The sequence below is a fragment of the Chelmon rostratus genome, chromosome 22 (assembly GCF_017976325.1).
Source record: "Chelmon rostratus isolate fCheRos1 chromosome 22, fCheRos1.pri, whole genome shotgun sequence".
In the NCBI taxonomy this organism is placed as follows: domain Eukaryota; kingdom Metazoa; phylum Chordata; class Actinopteri; order Chaetodontiformes; family Chaetodontidae; genus Chelmon; species Chelmon rostratus.
The window spans coordinates 220,055-241,515 of NC_055679.1; the positions used below are offsets into that span (position 1 = coordinate 220,055).

A 21,461-nucleotide genomic window follows, 5' to 3' on the forward strand; every position below is an offset into this window, starting at 1 on the left:
ACTTTGGTGCACTGGGTTAAATCTGAGATGAGAAGATCGTGTGCCTTGAGGGAAATCTTAGGGCTTAGGGCGTATGCTCATTTATTCATTAATTTAAAAGTTTAAGGTGAAGGGAGAAGTGAAGATGGTTGTGGGTTCAGGAGGTATTTAGACACCTCTTATTCATTTGAATGGAGCCAGTCGATTGGTGCAGCAGGGGTGCCAACAAAGAGGGCTCCATCAAAAAATGCAGCAGCCCCTGGTAAAAAAGTTGAAATATGCTTAAAGTGTAATGCAACTCTACATCAACCAGCAAGGTGTGGCAAGAGAGCCGGCTTGCGTGCTAGGCTACAAGCCAGCCCTCACAGACTGGCTCTCACCAGTCCCTTCTTCACTAACACCAGGTCTCTCACCAACAAAATCGACGAAGTCTGTCCAAGGATAGTCTCTCGCCGGATGGACAGCTGTGTTACCGTTGTTAAACCTGGTTGGACGACAACATTCAGGTCTGCAGTTTCTGGTAAGAGCAGAGGAGGGGGTTTGGCGCTGTATGTACACAATGCCTGGTGTATAGCCACACACACCGTCAGCACATTCTGCTCTCCTGATTTGGAATACCTGGCGGTGAAAAGCCGACCGTTCAAGCTGGTTAGAGAACTCTTGTCAGTTGTTATTGTGGCCGTCTACATCCCACCGTGGGCTAATGCTAAGTTAGCATTAGAGGAGCTGTAATCTGTGGGCAGATGAACAACAACCCGGAGGCGGCTGTGATTGTGGCGGGGGCTGTTCATCACGTTGAACTGAAGGCGGTGTTTCCCAGATTTCACAAATACATAAACTTTCCTACCAGAGACAGTAACATTTTGGATCAGGTTTACTGCAACATCCCTGCTGCTTACAAGGCTGCAGCAGCTCCACACCTGGGCATGTCAGACCACATCTCCGCGAAACTTATTCCTGCCTACAAGCCTCTGGCCTGCAGAACAAAGCCGACCACCAGGACAGTACAGATATGAAGTGAGGAGGCCTACTCTGCACTGCTTTGAGAATACAGAGTGGACTGTGTTCAGAGAAGAGGCCGGCCTGGATCCAGAATGCTGGATTAATGCTGCGGCATTAATCCAGAATGCTGCTGCACGTGTTCTGACAAAAAACAGAAACTATACATCATTTGTATTGTCCTATGTTCAGTTCTGCACTGATGCTGTCCTCCCTGTTAAGACCATCACAGTGTTTCCCAACCAGAAACCATGGCTGGACAGCTCAGAGACAGGCTGGCTTATAGCAGGGCTCGAGCAGGGCTGAAAAAAGGAATTAATCAGGCCAAGCTCTGATACAAAGACAAAATTGAAGATCACTTCAATAACAACAACCCCCAGAACATGTGGAGAGGCATCAGAACCATGACAGACTATAAGCCAAACACTCAGCTCGCCAGCCACAACTCCACCCTGACTGACACCTTAGCTTCTTTGCTCGCTTTGACACATCAGGCAGCAGAGAAGCCATACACCTACCCCGGCTGGAGGAGCAGCATCAGCCCCTCGTCCTGCAGCAGCACCAGGTGACATCCACCTTGAGGAGGATCAACACCCGCAGAGCTACAGGACCGGATAAGGTGTCAGGCAATCAATCAATCAATCAATCAAACTTTATTTCTATAGCGCCTTCCAACATCCAAAAGGAGCACAAGGCGCTTAACAAAGAAAAATAAAAACAAATAAATAAAATAAATTAAAACAAGTAAAAAGAATTTTTAAAAAACACAAGACTTTGAGGACATGCGCTGACCAGCTAGCAGGAGTGTTCCTGCAGCAGTCTATGGTTCCTGAGTGCCTCAAATCCTCCACCACCATACCGGTACCTAAGAAGACATCCATTACCTGCCTGAATGATTACCGGCCTGTTGCTCTGACCCCGGTAATCATGAAGTGCTTTGAGTGGATTATTCTCAGGTACATCAGAGGCTTCATCCCCTCGGACCTAGACAGCCTTCAGATCACCTACAGAGGGAATCGGTCCACAGAGGATGCTGTCTCCATCACCCTGCACACAGCCCTGACCCACCTGCAGTAGCCCAACACCTATGTCAGGATGCTATTTGTAGACTTTAGCTCACCTTGAACACCATCATCCCAGACAAGCTGGTGCTGAAGCTACACGCAGTGGGTCTGCCTGCGTCTTTGTGCCACTGGATCAGAGACTTTCTCACCAACAGACCTCAGGTGGTGAGAATAGGGAAAGCAACATCATCCCCTCTGGTCTTCAGCACGGGCACGGCTCAGGGTAGTGTGCTCAGCCCGGCCCTCTTTACCCTGTGTACTCATGTGTGCTGCCACCCACTCCACCAACTCAGTGGTGAAGTTCGCGGACGACACTACAGTAGTGGGTCTCATCTCAGATAACAACGAGACCCACTACAGAGAGGAGATACACCAGCTCACCCAGTGGTGTTCAGCCAACAACCTGGTGCTGAACACAGGGAAGACCAAGGAGGTCATTGTTGACTTCAGGAGGTCTAGAAAGACGGATCACGCCCCCCTCCTCATGGACGGTGAAGTGGTGGAGTGTGTGGACAACATCATGTTCCTGGGCGTCCACACCACATCTGATCTCTCCTGGTCCATGAACACCTCCCGCCCGGTGAAGAGGGCACAACAAAGGCTCTTCTTCCTCAGGAAACCCAAACGGATCCCCAAGACAAACTTCTTATTACAGTTTCACCATGTGACCAACATCTTCAAAATAGCAAAATCCTGAGTATGTTTGTCCATTCTTTGGTTATTTTCCTGTTATGGGCTGTAATGAACAATGCAGCCACAAATGCCATGCTTTGTGTCTCTGCAGGTCAAATAACATTCATCATTCCTGCAAGTCACTCAGACTGAACTTTATAGCTAAGATACTTTGCTTTTGCCTGTCATCTCCATGCCAGTCAGGGCAGAACAAAATTAAAATCTCATTAGCAGCGTCATTGCAGTTAAACACCTTTCATTCCCTGTGACTTTCTCACCTCCCTGCTCAACAAGTTTAAAAATACAAACCATGCACACTGTATTTACATAACTCTCTCTTTCTCTCTCTCTCTCTCTCTCACACACACACACACACACACACACACAGCTCAGCACTCAGGAGCAGTGTGACAGAGGAGATAATTGGGATGGAGATTGTGTGCGTGAGAGAGAGAAAGAACAAGAGAGGTGGTGCCACAGACAATGCAGTCTTTTTAGCAGTAAAACATTGTATGTAAATGGGTGTGTGCATGTGCGTGAATCTGTGTATGGCGGGGTTGATATCTTGGCTACACAGTTCAGAGATGAGATTGGATTGACAACTCTTTTGGATGTGGTGTCTTTCTAAGAAGCTCTTGTCTTTTGTTGGTCTTCTAGGGAGTAGAAAATAGTTTCTTACTAAGAATTGTGTGTCACCTGCAGAATGGATCCCATTTTTGATGGATAGGGAACATCCAACAGTCACTCATTCCAACAGCAGACAGTGAGGGAGGGAAAACATTCAAAGAGATTTTTTGCCTCTGTTTGAGTGTAGAATGGCTGCCATAAACAAACCCTACAGAGCTGCATATACAAAGACAGAGGAGGCAAAGAGAGAGAAAGAAAGCTCGATAGATGGACGGACAGACAACAGATAAAGATAGTGTCCAAAGATAGAGAGCTGCAAAAAAAAGTAAATTAGTGGCATTCACAGACAAACTTACCCTCAGAGAGTGACACACACAGACTAAAAACTTCAAAGCAAAAAGAGCAAGACGGATTTTCAATCTGACAGTGGACCATAGCACTGAAAAATCCTACACAGTCAGTAATTTGGTAACACTGTCAAACATTTCAACACGTCTGCAATTGAATCCAAAACAGGAGCCACAAGGGAAATAGGGAACTATTTCAAGACAAGACAGCCAAAAGATTAAAGTATAATTCCAATTTGTTAAAACTTGGGTAATTGGGGCTTTTTTTTTTTTGATCATGATAAACACTGAACTCATTTATTTGCTAAGATCTGGAAATGCAGAAAAATCCCTACAATGAAGTCCAACTTATCTGAAAGGTAGGTCTGTTTTCTTTTTCTTATTTTCTACAGTCCATTAATCGTTGAAAACAAATTTAGCAACTCTTTGGAATCAGGGTTGTATTTTAAAGATATTGCTGGACAGAATTCAGCCATAAACAGATTAGTTCATAAGAAGTATGTGAGAGACTGCTGCACCTGCATTTCCATCATGAAATATTCTTTTTTTCTTTTTGTTTGACTTGTTTGCTAAACTGGTTCATGCATGTATAATTTGTGATCGAGCCAGAATCTGCTCAGGACCAGCTGCACCTTAGATGCATGGCACATCAGTTATCAGGCATTGTGTCAAATTGAACTGTCTGTACACTGAACTTCAACATTAATCTAGTTATGCATCAACAGGATTTTTCATTTCACAGACATGGAACTACTGTAACTGCCTGTCTGCTGATTAGAGATGGTTATCATATTTAGCTCACACAAAAAATAAAATGACACAAAGACAGTTCTGGCTATGTTGAGATAATGCATATATATACTTTTTTTTTTGAGAATGCGACAAAGCAAGCATAATTTCTTGAAGAATTTCCAGTATTCAATTCCAAATAATAGCTAAGGGCTATTATGGTCAGCTAGAACAAATACAGGCATATGCATAACACAAGACTATTGAGGGGGGCAATAATGGATTATGTGATACGTTCAGCATAATGTAATGTAACAGGATTTCTTCAGCACTAATGCCATTAGTACAACAGCAGTCATCATGTTTCAACAGTTTTATCCTGTGGCCTGTTTTTTTCCATTTGTATCATGGTCGATTTCAGGAGGTCCAGAAAGACGGATCACGCCCCCCTCCTCATGGACGGAGAAGTGGTGGAGCGTGTGGACAACATCAGGTTCCTGGGTCTCCACATCACATCTGACCTCTCCTAGTACATGAACACTTCCCGCCTGTTGAAGAAGGCACAACAAAGGCTCTTCTACCTCAGGAAACTGAAACGGGTTGGATTCTCCTCTCGGTTGCTCGTCAATTTCTACAGGGCCACAATTGAAAGCATCCTCTGCCTTAGTGTGACAGTGTGGTATGGCAGCTGCACGGCACAGGAGAGGAAACAACTGGCACGGGTGGTTAAAACTGCACAGGGGGGGCTGCCCCCTTCCTGACCTAGACTCTATATATGAAGGCCGGGTCAGGAAGAGGGCGAGATCCATCGCCACGGACCCCAGCCATCCGGGCCACAGACTGTTTGTACCGCTACCATCAGGAAAGCGGTACAGGAACATCCGCACCACCACTAACAGACTGAGGGACAGCTTCTTCTCCAGAGCTGTTAGAGCTATCACCCCCAGCAGCCCCTCACTGCAGTGAGAGACTGTGAGAACTATGAACCACTGCACACCGCACTTTACACCTACACCTCCACCTCCACCTGCACCTTCTGTGTACTTAACTTTTAGGTACACACATATACTTAACTAAATACATTTTAGTATAATGGCACATTTCATTTTCATATATTTTATTCTGTCGGTACATTTCACTGTGTATATTTTATTCTGCTTGTATATTTTATTCTGCTTGTATATTTTATTCTGTTGGCACAATTCACTTCCATATTTTATTGTTTATTGTTTAGTATATTTTATTGCCTTAGTATATTTTCATTCTGGTATATTTTTAATTGCTTTTATGAATATTTTTATTGCATGTTGGTTTATTTTATTTTATAGTAGTTATCTTAATTTTATTCTTTCTAATCTTCTCATCTTTCTTACTATCTGTTCCTAACATGGGGGTTGCAATGAAAATTTCATTGACATGCTCAATGACAATAAAGACTCTTGAATCTTGAATGGAAAGTCCTACTTTGGGCTTCCAGCAGTTCTTGTTTGCACTGGACGGACAGCAGACACCTGGATTACTCTGATAGAAAGAAGGACAGAAACTTAGTAAGGAGGAGTAGTTGACCCTGTTGTTAGATATGAGGTATACTTTGAACAGGTGTAATTGGTTGATAAAAAAGACAAGGCATTCTTAGTGATAATTGACAGTGTAATCGATCTACCTAATCATAGATTTTAGTCTCTATTGAAAATTAAGTGTAATTATGAATGCTATTTTACGTAAATAAAATCTCTGTTGAGAAATTGTAAGCTGTAAAATTAGCCTACAAAATGTTTGAAAACACAGACCTACTTGTGCAGTTACCTATTTACATGCTGATACTTAAATTTAAGTATCAGCAAGTATTTCCCCACCCCATCTTCTCTTTCTCAATAGGAAGAAATCCAGGAAGAGGAAGTGTAGATAAGGTTAGGAGTAATAAAGGTAGTTGGGGGGTGAAATCAAGGCAGTGAGGGAGTAGGGGAGGCAGAGGACATGCCTAATCCGGCAGGTTGTTTTCCTGTTTTTTTTTTTTGCTTCTTGAAGGAAACGTTAGAAGTCTGTGGATTAGGCCTCCACCTTCAGCACCCTCTAAACTTTCTACCTACCCGAACAAGGGTTTGTTTCAAATCCCTACTTTCATCTTTGACTCTACCTCTTTACTTTCTACCCCCTACAGGAACCAGGGTTTGCATCCCCACACCCTGCTTTTATTGGTGCAGTTGGTGAGAGGCAGGGGTAGATGATGGTAGTGCGGCAATCGGCAGTTACATGTGGCATCTAGGCCTATGGTAGCATTGTAGCAGCTAACAATAGCTAAAGCGGTGGTAGTATGATAGTATCTTAGCAGTTAGCATTGGCATCGAGCAGTTAACATTAACAGTATAGGTGAATCTAGCTGTATTGTCTTCTTCTGTTCTTCTTAGCAATTAGCAGTTAGCATTTAGCATTAGCTAAATGGTAGCATCGGTACTGGCCACTACCTGGAGCATCTCCTAAACAGGCCTGGGTCAGTTGAACGTGGCAGTGCTGTTTGGATTGTGTAGGAGCAGTGTGAACTGGCACTAGGGGGGGTGACTCTGGGACGCCGGAGTTCACTGCCAAGCCTCCTGGAGGTGTAGTGGGACTAAGTAGGCGAAACACCGTTGAAGGGAGGTATCCACCTGATGACCCCCAAAGACGTGTTAGGAATCACTGCTCTTTGGCATGTAAAGAGGCAGATTAGGGGTCCAAGGTTCTTCACTGAGAATGAATCCTCTTTTTGAGCACAGGTATGTTGTGTTTAAATTAACTTACATTTTTACCATGCTGGTAATTTTAGTACGTGATCTCTTTGATAGATCTACTTATGGGGGGAAATGGCTCAGTTTTCAGCAATTTCCGTGACTGTTGGCCAAGCTTCTAATGAATCAATTACACCACTACCAGCGGACAAGCCTGCTATGTCCACGACTGTCCTTTTGTGAGCCTTTTCTGTGGATAACCAGTGGAAATGAGATGGGATAATGCTCTCTAATTGTTTGTGTGATCACTGCACTGATGAAAGGTTGCGAATGACCCAAGTCACTGCTGCACTGCTGTATTTTTCCAGTTGCCAAATATCCTAGTGTTATGATGACTTTCATTTGTGTTGGAAGGGAGATGTGAGTGCATCTGGAATTCTCCCATTGTCTCTCTCCAGCTGAACGCATGACATTGCTAAGAGGAAGCAACTTGCTGTCAAACCTGACGTGGAGGAGTGGGACACTGGCTGGAAGGAGTAGAGCAACCACTTGTGGAATGGTCCAACCATAACCCACCCCACCCTTTGTCCCACATCACACTTGACTTTGTCACTGTCCCCTTTAAACTTGGTCAGAAAGTTTGGCTTTCAGCTAAACTCTCACATCGCTTCACTGGGCCTTATGAGATGAAACTGCTATTAACCCCTCTGTCATAAAATTGACGCTGCCCACGTCCACAAAAATCTATCCCACTTTTCATGTATCCGAGTTGAAGGCAGTTTGGTCAGTTCTTTGTGCCACCCATTTGTTCTCCCTTCTTCTGCCTGGATCACTGATGATGAGGCTGGTGGTATCAATATTTTGTTGACTGGAAAGGATACTGTCCTAAAGAGTGGGCCTAAATCCCACTGTACATAACACAGAAAAGGCATATACCATGCCATATGTACTTTGTATACCTATAAATCTATTACAGCTGTCAAAACTGTGATTTCTGTCAAACCTTGAACCCCTCTCTATATCTCTATCTCTGTCTTTATCTTTCTCTCTCTCTGTGTGTCTTATTTCTCTCTCTCTCTCTCTCTTGGTCTGTACCTGCTCTATATGTAAAGTGTCCTGAGACAACGGTTGTGATTTGGCGCTATATAAATCAGGTGACGAGGAAACAAAATGAGACTATAAAAAATGGTGTTACTCATGTTCGTCGAGAATGTGCCATCTATCACCACAAGAAAGAACAAAAGCTCACCTGCAGAAACTAAAGCCTGATAAACTTAAAAAGAAATACAGCTAAAATCTGGTCAGGCCTTCAAAAATTTGGCTTGAATCCAAATCTTGGTTTCCCACAAGAAAAGACCCACTGGAAGTCAGGGTATCCCATGACACGGCCATGATGTCATCAATAATATAGCAATCAATGCTCCAAACTCCAGTTGGCCTTTACATGCAATGTGAAGTTGGTTCAGGAGGTGTATCATTCCTAACCAGCCATTTTTACTTTAAGTAGCCTAGGTACAGTCCTCTAATTTGCTGGATGAGTAACAGACTGTGCTCACCAAACATGTGGATCCTCAGAAAAATTAACTGTTCACATATTGGGCAACCTGATTTTACTTACAGAAGGAAGACATGGATTAACCATATCTTCAAGAAAAAGAAGGATAACTTCTATGCCCCACTCTCTTTAAAATAAGTCCTACGTGTGAACAGAAACACACATTGATCACTCCAAAACCAATCTAAAGTAAGAGGCTTTTGTCTGGGCAAAGACAGGTTAATGATATTGTGTTACTGTAAGCTAACAGCCCACTGAGTCCTGTTATTGCTTTTTGAGATACCTCAATCATTGTACTTGTTGCTTGTGTCTGTGTGCTTAGCAGGTTATATTGATTGTGTGTCCCACGCCATTGTTTTTTTTGTTTAGTTTTGTGTTAGTGGTCTGCCACTGTGGTAAAGACAGTAAGCTACATTTCATCAGTTAAAAGATCAGTGCCAAAGCAGACGAACACACACACACACACACAAACACACACACACACGATGCTCATACACACATGCTGACAACTCTGGACCCTCTAGATCAAACCTGGGCAAATTACGGCCCTTTGTGCGTCCCTGCCAATTATAAATTAGAACATTCAGAACATACTATTTAAAAATATTTATGCTGTGCATACAATACAACTGTGTTGCTTTTATTTTGAAAAGTGTTACATTCCTATTACTTCCGTATTGACGCACATGAGTGTGTGAGCCGTGAGTGAAGGTGAACAGCGTCAAGTGGTGCTAGCCAGGTTACCCTCAATATGTCAGCGCACGCCCAGAAAAGAGAAGTTGATAACGAATGCTGTGTTTTCAACAAGACATGGACTGCTAAGTTCTTCTTTATAGAAGTCAAAGGTAAAGCCATGCCCTTCATTTGTGGTGCACAGGTTGCTGTGTTAAAAGATTACAGTTTGAATCGCCACTACATGACCAAACATGAGAATAAATACAGAAATCTCTCTGATGAAGCATGTGCAAAGGAGTCTGATGTGTTGCAAACAAAACTGCAAACCCAACAAGGACTTTTTAGAAAGCGTTGCACACCCAGAGATGCAGCCGTCAGGGCGAGCTTTGTAATTTCTTACAAATTGGCAAAAAAAAGAAGGCGTTTTCTGATGGAGAGTTCAGTAAGGAATGCTTATTGGAGAAAAAGGGAGCATTTCAGAACGTGCCGCTCTCCGACGTACTGCAACGAGGCGTGTTGAGGAAACCTGGAGCTTCGGCTGAAGAACAGAGGGGCCGACTTTGACTATTTTTCTCTGGCTTTGGATGAGAGCTGCGATGTACGTGACACCGCTCAGCTACCCACCTTCCTATGTGGGATAACTGCAAACTTTCACATCATGGAGGAGCTGGTAACCATGCAGTCAATGAAAGGGACAACCACTTGTTCAGAGGTAAATGCATGTTTGGACAAGTCAGGACTGAAATGGGACAAGCTGGCGGGTGTGACAGACAGTTGTCCAAATCTGATGGGGAGCAATGTTGGACTTGAAGAGAATGCAGGATAAAGTGACAGAAATAAACCTTGTGCAGAAATTGACAAAGTGAACCATGTTGTTGATGCTGAAACTAAAATAGTTAACAGAGTGAGAGCATTAATTTACAGACAATTTGGAAGAAAACTTTTGGAAGAAAATGGGTAGTATGTAGTATGGGAGTATTTTCTTATTTGACCTATTCACCACAATTTCAGATACCCTGTTTATATATAAATATTTACAGATTATTTTTATTCAGCTATTCAAAATATATAATTTAGTGGATTTTACAATGGGAGAAAGTTGTGCAGAATTTAGTTCAAGTTATTGTTGGTGCGGCCCTCTGACACAATTCGGGTTTCTCATGTGGCCCCTTGCAAAATTAATTGCCCTCCCCTGCTCTAGATCAACTCAATCAATCAATTTTATACATTCACACACCATCACAGCTGCAAAGTGAAGCTGCAACAGTGGCTTGATGAATAAATCCAATTCCCATTCTTGCTAATGCAGAAATCAGAAGCATACAATGCTGTGTGGATGTGTCAGAATGCAGAGAGACTTACTGTTCATTTACGACAAAGATGCAGTTGTCTTGGGAGGGGATGCCTGACACTGGATGCTTACAGGTCACCTTTCGCTCATTGTGACTGCAGGGAAAGACAGACAGGCAGAGAAGAAAAAAAAAGGAAAGCATTGAATCACTGCTACAACAGTTGAAACACGTGGAATGGAGTGCTGAAGCCAGGGAGACACAGTTCATGCAAAATTACACTACATGCAAAATGCAAGATCACACTATAAACACACTCACTGACACCCTGGACTAGTGTGTGATACTGAACTTCAGCATAATGTCCTGTTTGATGTCAAGCATACAGTCCCTTCCAAAATAAAAGAAAGTACAGACTGCACAAGACAAAAATCAATCAAACAAACAATCTTCTTCAAAAACACTATATGCAGTCCAGTCCACAGCAGGCAGTGTGAAAGTGTGAGGGAAACTATGGTAGATCAGCGGTGAACTGACACACCTGTTGACCTGTCTCTCTGTCTTGCTCTGCCTCACTGCCCCCTCATCATGTTCTCTCTAGCTTTCCATTTATATTTATATATTTATATATATTTTATATTTCCATTATATTTCTGTCTTTCAGTTTTAGCTCTTTTCTTATTTTTCTTTCACTCAGTTGATCTCTCCAAGTATAAAGTCTTGAATATGCATAAATATTCTGAAATAAAAATAAAGACTTTTTTCAGTTTTTAAGTGTAATCTATTAATAAATGCATGCATTTATAATCCAACTGAATTATTTAAGCATTTTATTCATTACTCATTATTCAAACTATTCATTAATTACCCGAGTAAGATAAAATATAAATACATTTCTGCCTTTTTCTTGCTAGACTACTTCCTCTTACTGTTTCTTCACTTGTATATTTCACTCTCCACTCTTTTTTCCACTTTTCCTGCATTATCTCCCTGGTTTTCTCCCTCTCTTCCCCTATGGTTTCTCTCATATGATCGATCCAAAGAAAACTGCTGACTCCTTCACTTCACCTCCATCTCACAAAACAGGAGCATTTTTATTGACACCGAAAACATGACAACGATAATGAAATTAGTTGGAAAGTTTGAAACACACACACAGTAAGTCTGTCATGGCAGCAGTGAAACCTAGATAACTTATTAAACTTTATTCAGTGGTAGGTCTTATTCACGTTACTTCACACCCACTGTTTACCTTAAATACACTAGCTATTTATTTAGAAAAAGCATAGCATGTTTATGCCTATATTATCTTACTTTTCAGTTAACCATTAATTAAACTAGATTACTTTCAGTTTAACTGGCTTATTGCATTTTCTTTTCATTCTACTTTATTATATTATTACAATACATTATTATTTATTGTAATTTTACACTGGGCTACACACAATTGTGTGATGGCATTAAAAATCATGGCTGCCACAAACAAATTAATTTCACTGTGGTTATGCATGAATACACTTAGCATGTTTCTGCAGCAGTTTTTTTTCAGAGGGCTCCATGCCAGAAACCTCATTCTCCTTATCTAGTAACCCCAAGCCCTCAAAACGCACCAGGCTGTGTGGCAATTTTGAAATAGTCGCCACAGTCAGAAATGCAGCTTCGACAAGGAGTCAGTAGGAATTCAGGGTCTCAGCCAGAAAAGGACTTAATGCCCAAAAAGTCATATATGCCTGAGGAAACATGAAAACTTTTGGTTAATGTGCATAGTAAATTACATCATGAATGGCTGTTTTTAGACAGTGAAATAAAAGATTAAGCCCCCTTCCTTGGCAAAATGGATATGTGTGGAGAGATACCACAAGAGGAACATGAGAAAACATGTTTTTTTTGTGTTAATTTCAGTGAACAAACCCTTTAAAGACTTGGTAGTGGACAGACACATTATGCCTTTCACCTTAAAATGCCATGCTTAATAAAACTCACACCAAATACTCATATCAGCCAAATAAAAAGGTGAGTACGCTGATTGTTTTGCTCTCAGCACTGACACCTGAGTGAAATAGACTCAGTGGGGGTCTGGGGGTCAGCATATGTAAGCCAGCAGATGGAGGTGGAGCTTCTATACTGTTTTCATACCCACATCTGGGGATGCCAGATGTGCAAGAGCTGGGGGGAGTCACTGAGGGAGAGGCAGGGGGCTCCTCCTGGGTCTAATCTAGCCAGCCATGCGGTACCATAACTGCGATTGCTCTGCTGCTCCAGTCCCCTGCAGCTGGAGGACAGCCAGGCCAGAAGGCTGCGAAAGCCAGTCGGCATGTGACTTTAACACACATACATACACACACACACAGAAAAATACATATAGGAATGTCCAAAACAAACAACAAACAAACAAAAACTATTCTAAAAGAGCACTCCTGATTATTTCTAATCTGTGTCTGTCTTTCAAAGTCAAATACACAGACCTTTGGCTCAAATAATAAAGAAATGAACATCTGTAACATCTTGTGATACTGTCTTTAAAAAAATAAAAAATAATAAGACACAAGTTAAGTCAAAGCAGAGCAGAAACACATCAACCTCTGATAACAACAGCAAAGTGAAGGAGCAGCACATGATAAAAAAATGACAAGTTGTGAATAAACCACTCAAGTTTCTTTCAGCTCCAACTTTACAAGCAGAAGTTCAAACCGGAAGCACACAGTTCAAGATACACAGTGAGACAAATCACACTGTGTTGAGCGAGTGGACTCGACATGAACTGTGCCTTACTGTATCAAGGCTTGACATAGCTAGGCAAGATATAACTCAAACACCTTGAGTCATGAAAGTCACAGGTTAGGAGGTTTTCTCAGCATCACAAGACAGATATTTAAACATGACCAGCAACAGGTAGCACTGACATAAAAAACAAAAAGTTTAATTAATCAAACTTTAGTTTGTAACTAGGCTTTGTATCAACTGCATGCCCTATTTTTAAGAAGACAGGTCCACACATTAATCAAACGCAACATCATGTTTTAAACTTGTCAGCCTATCAATATAGTATCATATCAATGTTATGGGTGGCAAGAACCATCCTTAATTTAACAGAATTCAATTATTGCTTCTTTCAATATTTCCTTTGCATGGCTTTTCCTCAACCCACCATGTGGAACAAACACAGAACAAACTGCAAGCAGCCCTCTGAGGGTAACTTTTATCATTTCAACCTTCTCATGATATTACATTTAGTCATTCCTTTTTGTAGTAAAATAAATAAATAATGTGTTTTGTCTCAGCTGGCAGGCTGCCAGAATGTCGCTGTTACATGGGCACGAGAGATAAACTAAACAACCATCTACATAATTGGATACCTGATGGTGTTCTGTTGGAAGTAAGGCAAAACTAGGGGATGCCATCATGAAGTAAAATAAAATATATATGTCTCCTTTTTTTAATGGGGAAGACAGGACAGATAATTTACAAAACATATATGTATGCTGTACTGGACAAAAAAATGCGATTGTATACTTAATATCAGTTGTATTTTTAAGAAACAGTTCAGTTTTTAGGGAAATAAACTCTATGCACTATGTTTCTGAGAGTGGGTCACATTTGTCTGTAAAGTATGGAGCTGGAGCATGGAGGCAATTGGTTTAGCTTAGCATAAAGACTAGGGGCTGTGGGAAAGAATTATTCTAGTTCCGTTCAAAGAGCAAAGATACCTCTAAATACACATCTAAAGCTCATTAACTAACACTTTGGACCTGAATGAGATGCATGAAATGTATGTGGCAAGTTGTGGATTTGATGGTATTATGGGATTTAACAATGGTATAACTATCAGCAAGCAACCATGTCTGGGACCATGCCCACTTGAACATGATGCCAATAATGCAAACACAGCACTTGAATGTAGCAGTATGTGTGTACATAAGGAATCAAGGAATATACTTTCATTTTACAGTCCTGAACCCATTCTGTTCTTTTCATTGTTGGCCGGTAGAAATCAGGCTGTTTTAGAGGAAAATGGATTAAACAAAGATTCACAGCAGCTTCCTGGTATGGTTCTGGTGGAGTACTTCCAATTCAGATGTACTGACAAAAAAAATAATGGGATGGAAGGAGGAGGTGGATGAAGACAAGTATTGGAAACTGAAGGCAAGTGTTAATGCAAGGTTTGAACTACAGCACTGTCACCTCGTGGCACTGTCACTAAAGAATGAACTCTCTGCTGCCCCAAGGTCTGTCCACTTAGCAAAGCCATGTTAAGTTGTGTTTTAGAATTAAAAGGATGAGGCAGGGTGACGAATATGTTATTTCACACTGAACTGTTGCATATTTGCTGCCTACTCAGCGATTTTAGGAAGCATTTTGGTCCATCTCAAGGTCAACTCTGCTGACATTGATCTAATACATTTGCTACTCCTAGAAATATATGGTGAATTCTATCATACAGTACCAGTCATCTATTGGAGTGTCTGGCCTTCTTCATAATTGCTTTTCTAGCAGCCACACTCAATATTTCAAATAAATATTTTGTTTTAATATTAAAGATGCTGAAATTGCAAGGCAAAAAAATGAGTTCATCCCAAGTGAAAGTAATTTGTCCCATTTATAGTCGCTACTTCTGTATCGATCTTACAACACAATGGGCTTACTTTTGGGCAGGCCCAAAACAAATGATTGCCTTCCTGTGAGTTGTAGTTCCTCTTGAGCCTGAATAGTGAGAATTCTGAACCAATGTGATAAAATATCTGCTGAGACTTTTCCAGCCAATTTTCTCCATGTGGCTGAGCTTGATATCCTACATAAGAATTCGCAATATTTTGGCCAGACTTCCTTGCAGCTGTTAGCTGCCCTTTCACATTTTTGTTTTATACACTTGGTTCTTACTATTTTAACCTCCTGAAGTCCCCTATACACTCTTGATATTACTTTAAGTCCTGGCTCTGTCCCATAGGCATTAATAAAAACTTGCCTTTTGACTCTATAACACAGAGCTATTTATGTAATGGCATATCTGAAGAAATACAAAAAAAAGTCGCTGTTATTCAAGCTGTGTATTTCATGTGATCTAATTTTAATGTAAATCTGTAATTGAGGGTTAGTATTTGGGCCTTTGGAAAATAATTTATAACCTGGAACTAAACAAATCTGTGTCAAAGTTGAAAAAAAAAAGACTAAGTACATAGAAGTAGATTAAAATGTCATCTACAAATAAGGACATTTTATGTTCTTGACCTAGCATTGTTATACCCCTAATATTATTATCCTGATTGATCGCCTGCCTAAGCGCTTCAATAAACATTTCAAACAATAATGAACTTACTGGAAAGCCCTGTCTGGTCCCTCTCTCCAGGCCAAATGAGTTTGATATGGCTCAATTTTTACTAGTTATACTTGCTGTTGGGCTATTGTACAACACTTGAATAGTCTGATGAAATCCAGATTTCTGTCGGACTCAACAACCCTGTTTCCAAATAAGTTGGGATGCTGTATAAAACGCAAATCAAAATGGAATGTGATTTTTTTTATAATATTGCATATTTAAATAAAAAACATCAAATTTAAAAACCTTTGAACACATTTTGTCACTGCATCTTCAAATGCAAGTTGAAACTCTAGCAAGACAAAACCATATATAAACCAGATCCAGAAATGTTGCAGCCTTCTCTGGTACCGAGCTCATTTAAGATCGACTAGGCCAAGTGGAAAACTGTCCCATGCTTTGATGACTCAAGATTTTAAATTCTTTTTGGAAATCATGGACGCCATGTTACCCAGCAGCAGCCAGCAAAAAAAACAAAACAAAAAACAAAACAAAATACATTCACAGAAGAAACAGAAATCAAAGAATCAGGGAACTAACAAAGGTCCAGGGAAAAAAAAAACAAATATCGTAAAACACAGAAAACACTTACATGGGAAAACAGGCATGACACAGGAAATGCAGACAATGACCTGACAAAGACTGAGGGTATAACAAAAATACACAAGTGAGGACAACTAATGAGACACAGGTGAAACAGATCAAAAATCACTATGGAGGGAAAAACACAGGAAGTAAAGAAAAAGATGACACATTAGGTGAACCTTCAACATAAAACAGGAAGTGACAAAAGTGGACCATGGCAGAAATCTCCTAGTTTCAACATTTGATATGTTCTTTTTGTGCAATTTTCAATTATATACAGGGGTTCAGTTTTTTGCATCACATTCTATTTCTATTCACATTTTACACAGTGTCACAGTGAAACAGGGTTGTATAAAAAAATTCCCAAACGACTCGACTGAAAGCTGTTTCTGCGTCAAGGCTCAACACTTGTTTTATTTGAGCAATATCATCAATCATGTGTAACATTCAGCAAATGTTATCCTGTGTCTGCCTTTGCTGAATAAAACCTGTCTGGTCTAGACTTATTATCTGGGGAGAATTTTTCAATTGTTTTTGCCAGAATATGGGTAAAGATTTTATAGTCTTGGTTCAATACACTTATCGGCCAATAACTTCCACGTTCATGTTTATCTTTATCTTCTTTTAGTATCAAAGAAATCACCGCTTTTGTGGAGTTATAGCAGTCTCGAACACAGAGTTGAATGTAACCTTCATTATAGGGGTTGGCAGATTTTTCATTTCCTTGTACTACTCTGAGGAAAAACCATGTGGGGCTGCTGCTTTATTGGGTTTTAAATTTGATTTGGCCTTTTTAATTTCTTCATCTGTGATTTCACTAAGTAGGAGCTTATTTTATTTGTCTCTCACTTTAGGTCATATTAGTTCAAAGAAAGTTTCCAGAGTTATTCATGGAATTTTCATTCACATCCTGGAGAAACATAAACATTCAAAAAAGTAATTGAAACACTGTGCCGATATTCCTAGAGTAGCACACATCTCCCATTATTGTCTTTTTTCCCACATGTGCACCCAAATTACAGTTTACTAGAAAACAAAGTTGCGACCCTGCCCTCTCAGCCCTGACTACAGGAGGATGAATACTGGTTAAATCTCCATCTCTCAAGTTTTTCATGTTCCGTTAGATAAGTGTCTTGAAGAAGAGCTCTTTCCACTCCCTCCCTCTTTAACCTTGCCCATCTTGATTTTATTTCCCAGATCATTTACATTATCAGTAATTACTTTAATTGACTTGGTACTGACTTTGCATTGTGTGTCTTTGAGTACATCCTAAGACCCTGCAAGCCTATAAAAAAATCATATCCTACAGGGATATACTACCTGGAACAGAAGCACTAGCAATAATAAAAACTTACATGGACCTCAAATGTTAATGTTAATGGCCTTATGACTAAGTGGGAATGTGAGTATGGAGGGAAAGACTCTTCCTCTTGGCAACGCAAGAGGGCCCTCCTCAGCCTTTGAGCTGATACATAGGTCCATAATGTCCAGTAAAACCTACCAAAAATCTATCCTCTAAATGCCTTTAAGATTATGTTCCTGATAAGTTCAGAGACATATTGGGAGGTAGGTTTGGCAGTAAAATGTGTCTCATTACTTCATTCTCTGCATTTTCTCTAATATCTAGAAGATATATTACAACTGCATATTACTGCCATAGCAAAAGTACTTGTCAAGTACCCCAGCTGCCCAAGCTGTTCCTTGAAGCCTTGCCGAGAGCTAGCATTTCCCAGTTCCCTTGCTGTCAGTTTCTTACAGGAATAGGTGCTCTTACAAGATTAAACCCAGGTTAGCATCACAGCTTGGCTCCAAGTCAGTATACCTCTTTATGTCATCCTCCATGTTTAGCTAGTGACAGCTGGTCCTCCTCTTCTTCAGCGCATCCTTTACTTTGTACATGACTTTTCCTCCTCTTTTTTTAGACATTTTCATTCACCTGCAGTATCTACACGTGCTTTAACAACTCAATGAAAAAAATCTGAGTTATGTTGGGCAACTTTTAATACTTGCCGCTGTCGTTCCATGCTGCCATAACATTGCCAGCTAGAAGAGAAGGCCCTTTAACTGCCATTTAATTGTGCATGTGCTTGCAACTTGTTTTGTTGTGTATATAGCCCAACCATTGTGCAAATTACTCAGTACACAATAATATGGTAACTGAAGGGGAACTTCAAAGAGAAAAAAAAAAACATTGTCAGGCAAACATTTGCACACAATCTTTCATGCTTCATGCAGTGAAAAAATGTTTTTAAAAAACTTTAATTTGAGACCCCGCTATTTTAGCAATATAATGAAGAACTGCTGATATTGATGATCTATGAAGTATTCACTGCAAATTTTCATAATCATTGCTGTATGTATGTCAAACTTACTTTACTTTCCAACTAACTACATAAAGTACTCATTATTTCCTGCATTGGCAATGAACGCAGGCATTAGACATGAATCATGAAGTGCAAAGTCATTCAATATGGATGATACCCAGGATACTGGGCTGCCTTTTCAACATTTAACCATGTTTCCCAGACCTTAACCAAGTGTTTTACTGCCTAAACCAGCTAAATACAGATGCCGATGTTTAAGTCATGTGCTTCATAGTAGAGATATATCATTCATGCTAATATCATGGTAATTTTTATCTAATAAAAAAAGTTAATAATATTCTGACTTGCTGACTTATTGACGTCATACCATTGCACACATCAACAACAAGAGATAGATAGATAGATACTTTATTTATCTCCAAGGCTGAAAGTAAAGATAACATTGCTACCAGGTCCACAGTGGATTTCGTTTCACAAAGGGGAGTGACTACTGTCGTGTGAAAGTGGTTTGGTTACAAAAGATCAGATTTTCAACAAAACAAGGTAGTTGGTAGTAGGTAACAAGAAGTGCGAGAAGACTGTCACAACAAAGGTGAGCAATACAACAACTTACTTCATCACTTCAAGCAGAAGCATCCTGTACTCAAGACGAGGAGAGCTCAACAGCTCTCACTGGGAAAAATCAAGAATACCCCCTCATGCCAGAAAAAAAAAAACTTGTTAACTAAAAATAAAAATAGAAACATAAACTTAAAAAGCCAGACAGAATGACTAGCAAACGAGGGAACAATGGAATTTACGTTATACCTGAATGCAGCGTGCGGCACAGTGTGCTTACGAAAACAGAGAAGGTCGATTGATGTGGGACTAAAATTTCCACAGAAGACAGTTCGCTGGTTATTCGTAACAAATGTTCCAAGCGAGTTTCATGAGGAGAGATAAATAGCATAAGCTTTAATATGTCAAACCTGATCAGCCACCTACAACATAACCATCGCTTCAACGGAGTTTGGAAAGCTTATGAGGATGCCCGGCCTGCTAAAGACATTAGCAAGCCACCTGGACTTATAAACATCTGCAAGGCTTTTGAATACTCCAAGAAAATGCCAAAAAAGGCCCACGGGCTAAGGTTGTTGAAGATTTAATCATGGACATGATGGTGCTTGACTTACTATGGAGTGCACTTTTTCAGTTTGTTTACATAGACAATAATAATAATAATAATGATTTTATTTATATAGCACCTTACAACATCAGACAGATGATCAAAGTGCTTTACAGAAAAATTACACACAAAAAAAACAGTAAACAGTAGACAGTAAAATGCATATCAAAGGGTAAAAGTTACACAATATTAAAAGCCAGTCTAAGTAAATGAGTTTTAAAATGTGATTTAAAAAGTGCCAAGTCATTAATGGAATGCAATTTAGGGGGTAGGGAGTTCCACAATTTCGGGGCCGCTATCGAGAAAGCACGATCCCCCCACTGTTTAAAATTAGAAAAAGGAACCTCCAACAGGGGCTGTTCTGAGGACCGGAGGGCTCTACAGTGTCGTCTAAGCTTTATACAATCCGACAGATACTCTGGAGCAATACCGTGGACAGCTTTAAAAACAAACATTAACAATTTAAAAATGATCCTAAATTTAACTGGGAGCCAATGTAGTGCAAGAAGAACGGGAGTGATGTGACTGTAAAGGGGGGTGTTGGTTAGAAGGCGTGCTGCAGCATTTTGTACCAATTGAAGGCGAGAGAGAGACGATTGCTTGATGCCGAAGTACAAGGAATTACAGTAATCTAACCTAGAACTGATAAAAGCATGGATAGCCATTTCAAGATCGTTCCTGCTGAGGAAGGGCTTAACTTTAGCTAAAAGACGTAGTTGGAAGAAACTCAGCTTCACTACAGAGTCAATCTGCTGGTCAAAACGTAGACCAGGGTCCAAAATAACTCCCAAGTTCCTTACAACAGGTTTAAGAAGAGAGGCAAAGGAAGAAGAATTGCAGTTACTAATCACATTTTCACATACATCAGAGGTGCCAAAGACAATACATTCCATTTTAGACTGGTTCAAGTGCAGAAAACTTTGAGTCAACCATTGGTCGATGCCTTCTAGGCATTTGAAGAAGGAATTCAGTGCAGCTGGAGCATTGGGGATAATCGGGAGGTAAACCTGAATATCATCAGCATAACAGTGGAAGTGAAGATTATGAGTGGAAATGATCTTTCCAAGAGGCAGTAGATAAAGGGTAAAAAGAAGAGGATCGAGAATGGAACCCTGAGGGATGCCACAAGAGAGGGGGGCACAGGAGGATGAGAGGTCTCCAATCATAACTGAGAAAGACCTGTTTCTGAGGTATGACGAGAGCCATTCCAATACTGGACCCTGAATGCCCACATGGCTGGACAGACGGGATAAAAACAAGAAGGTAAGGTCCGACAGTATGAAACATGTATGTTTTCATGAAATGGAAGAAACATGTATGTTTCTTCCATTTCTGTTCTGCCCATCTACAGTCTTGCCTAAGAGCACGGGTATGATCATTCTGCCACGGATCAGCCCTGGACTTAGAGGATTTTATCCTTACAGGAGCTACA

The 21,461-nt window shown here is 40.6% G+C and overlaps 1 protein-coding gene across 9 annotated transcripts in view; it reads right to left on the minus strand.

The window, feature by feature from the left end:
• The window catches only part of LOC121625816 (pleckstrin homology domain-containing family A member 5-like), a 206,896-nt gene that overhangs the window by 75,674 nt on the left and 109,761 nt on the right, over positions 1 to 21,461 (minus strand). For all 9 annotated transcript variants that reach the window (XM_041964090.1, XM_041964094.1, XM_041964096.1 and 6 more), the window contains exon 4: positions 10,715 to 10,798. In XM_041964090.1, the coding sequence (XP_041820024.1) occupies positions 10,715 to 10,798 (84 nt within the window). The remainder of the gene's footprint in view (positions 1 to 10,714; positions 10,799 to 21,461) is intronic.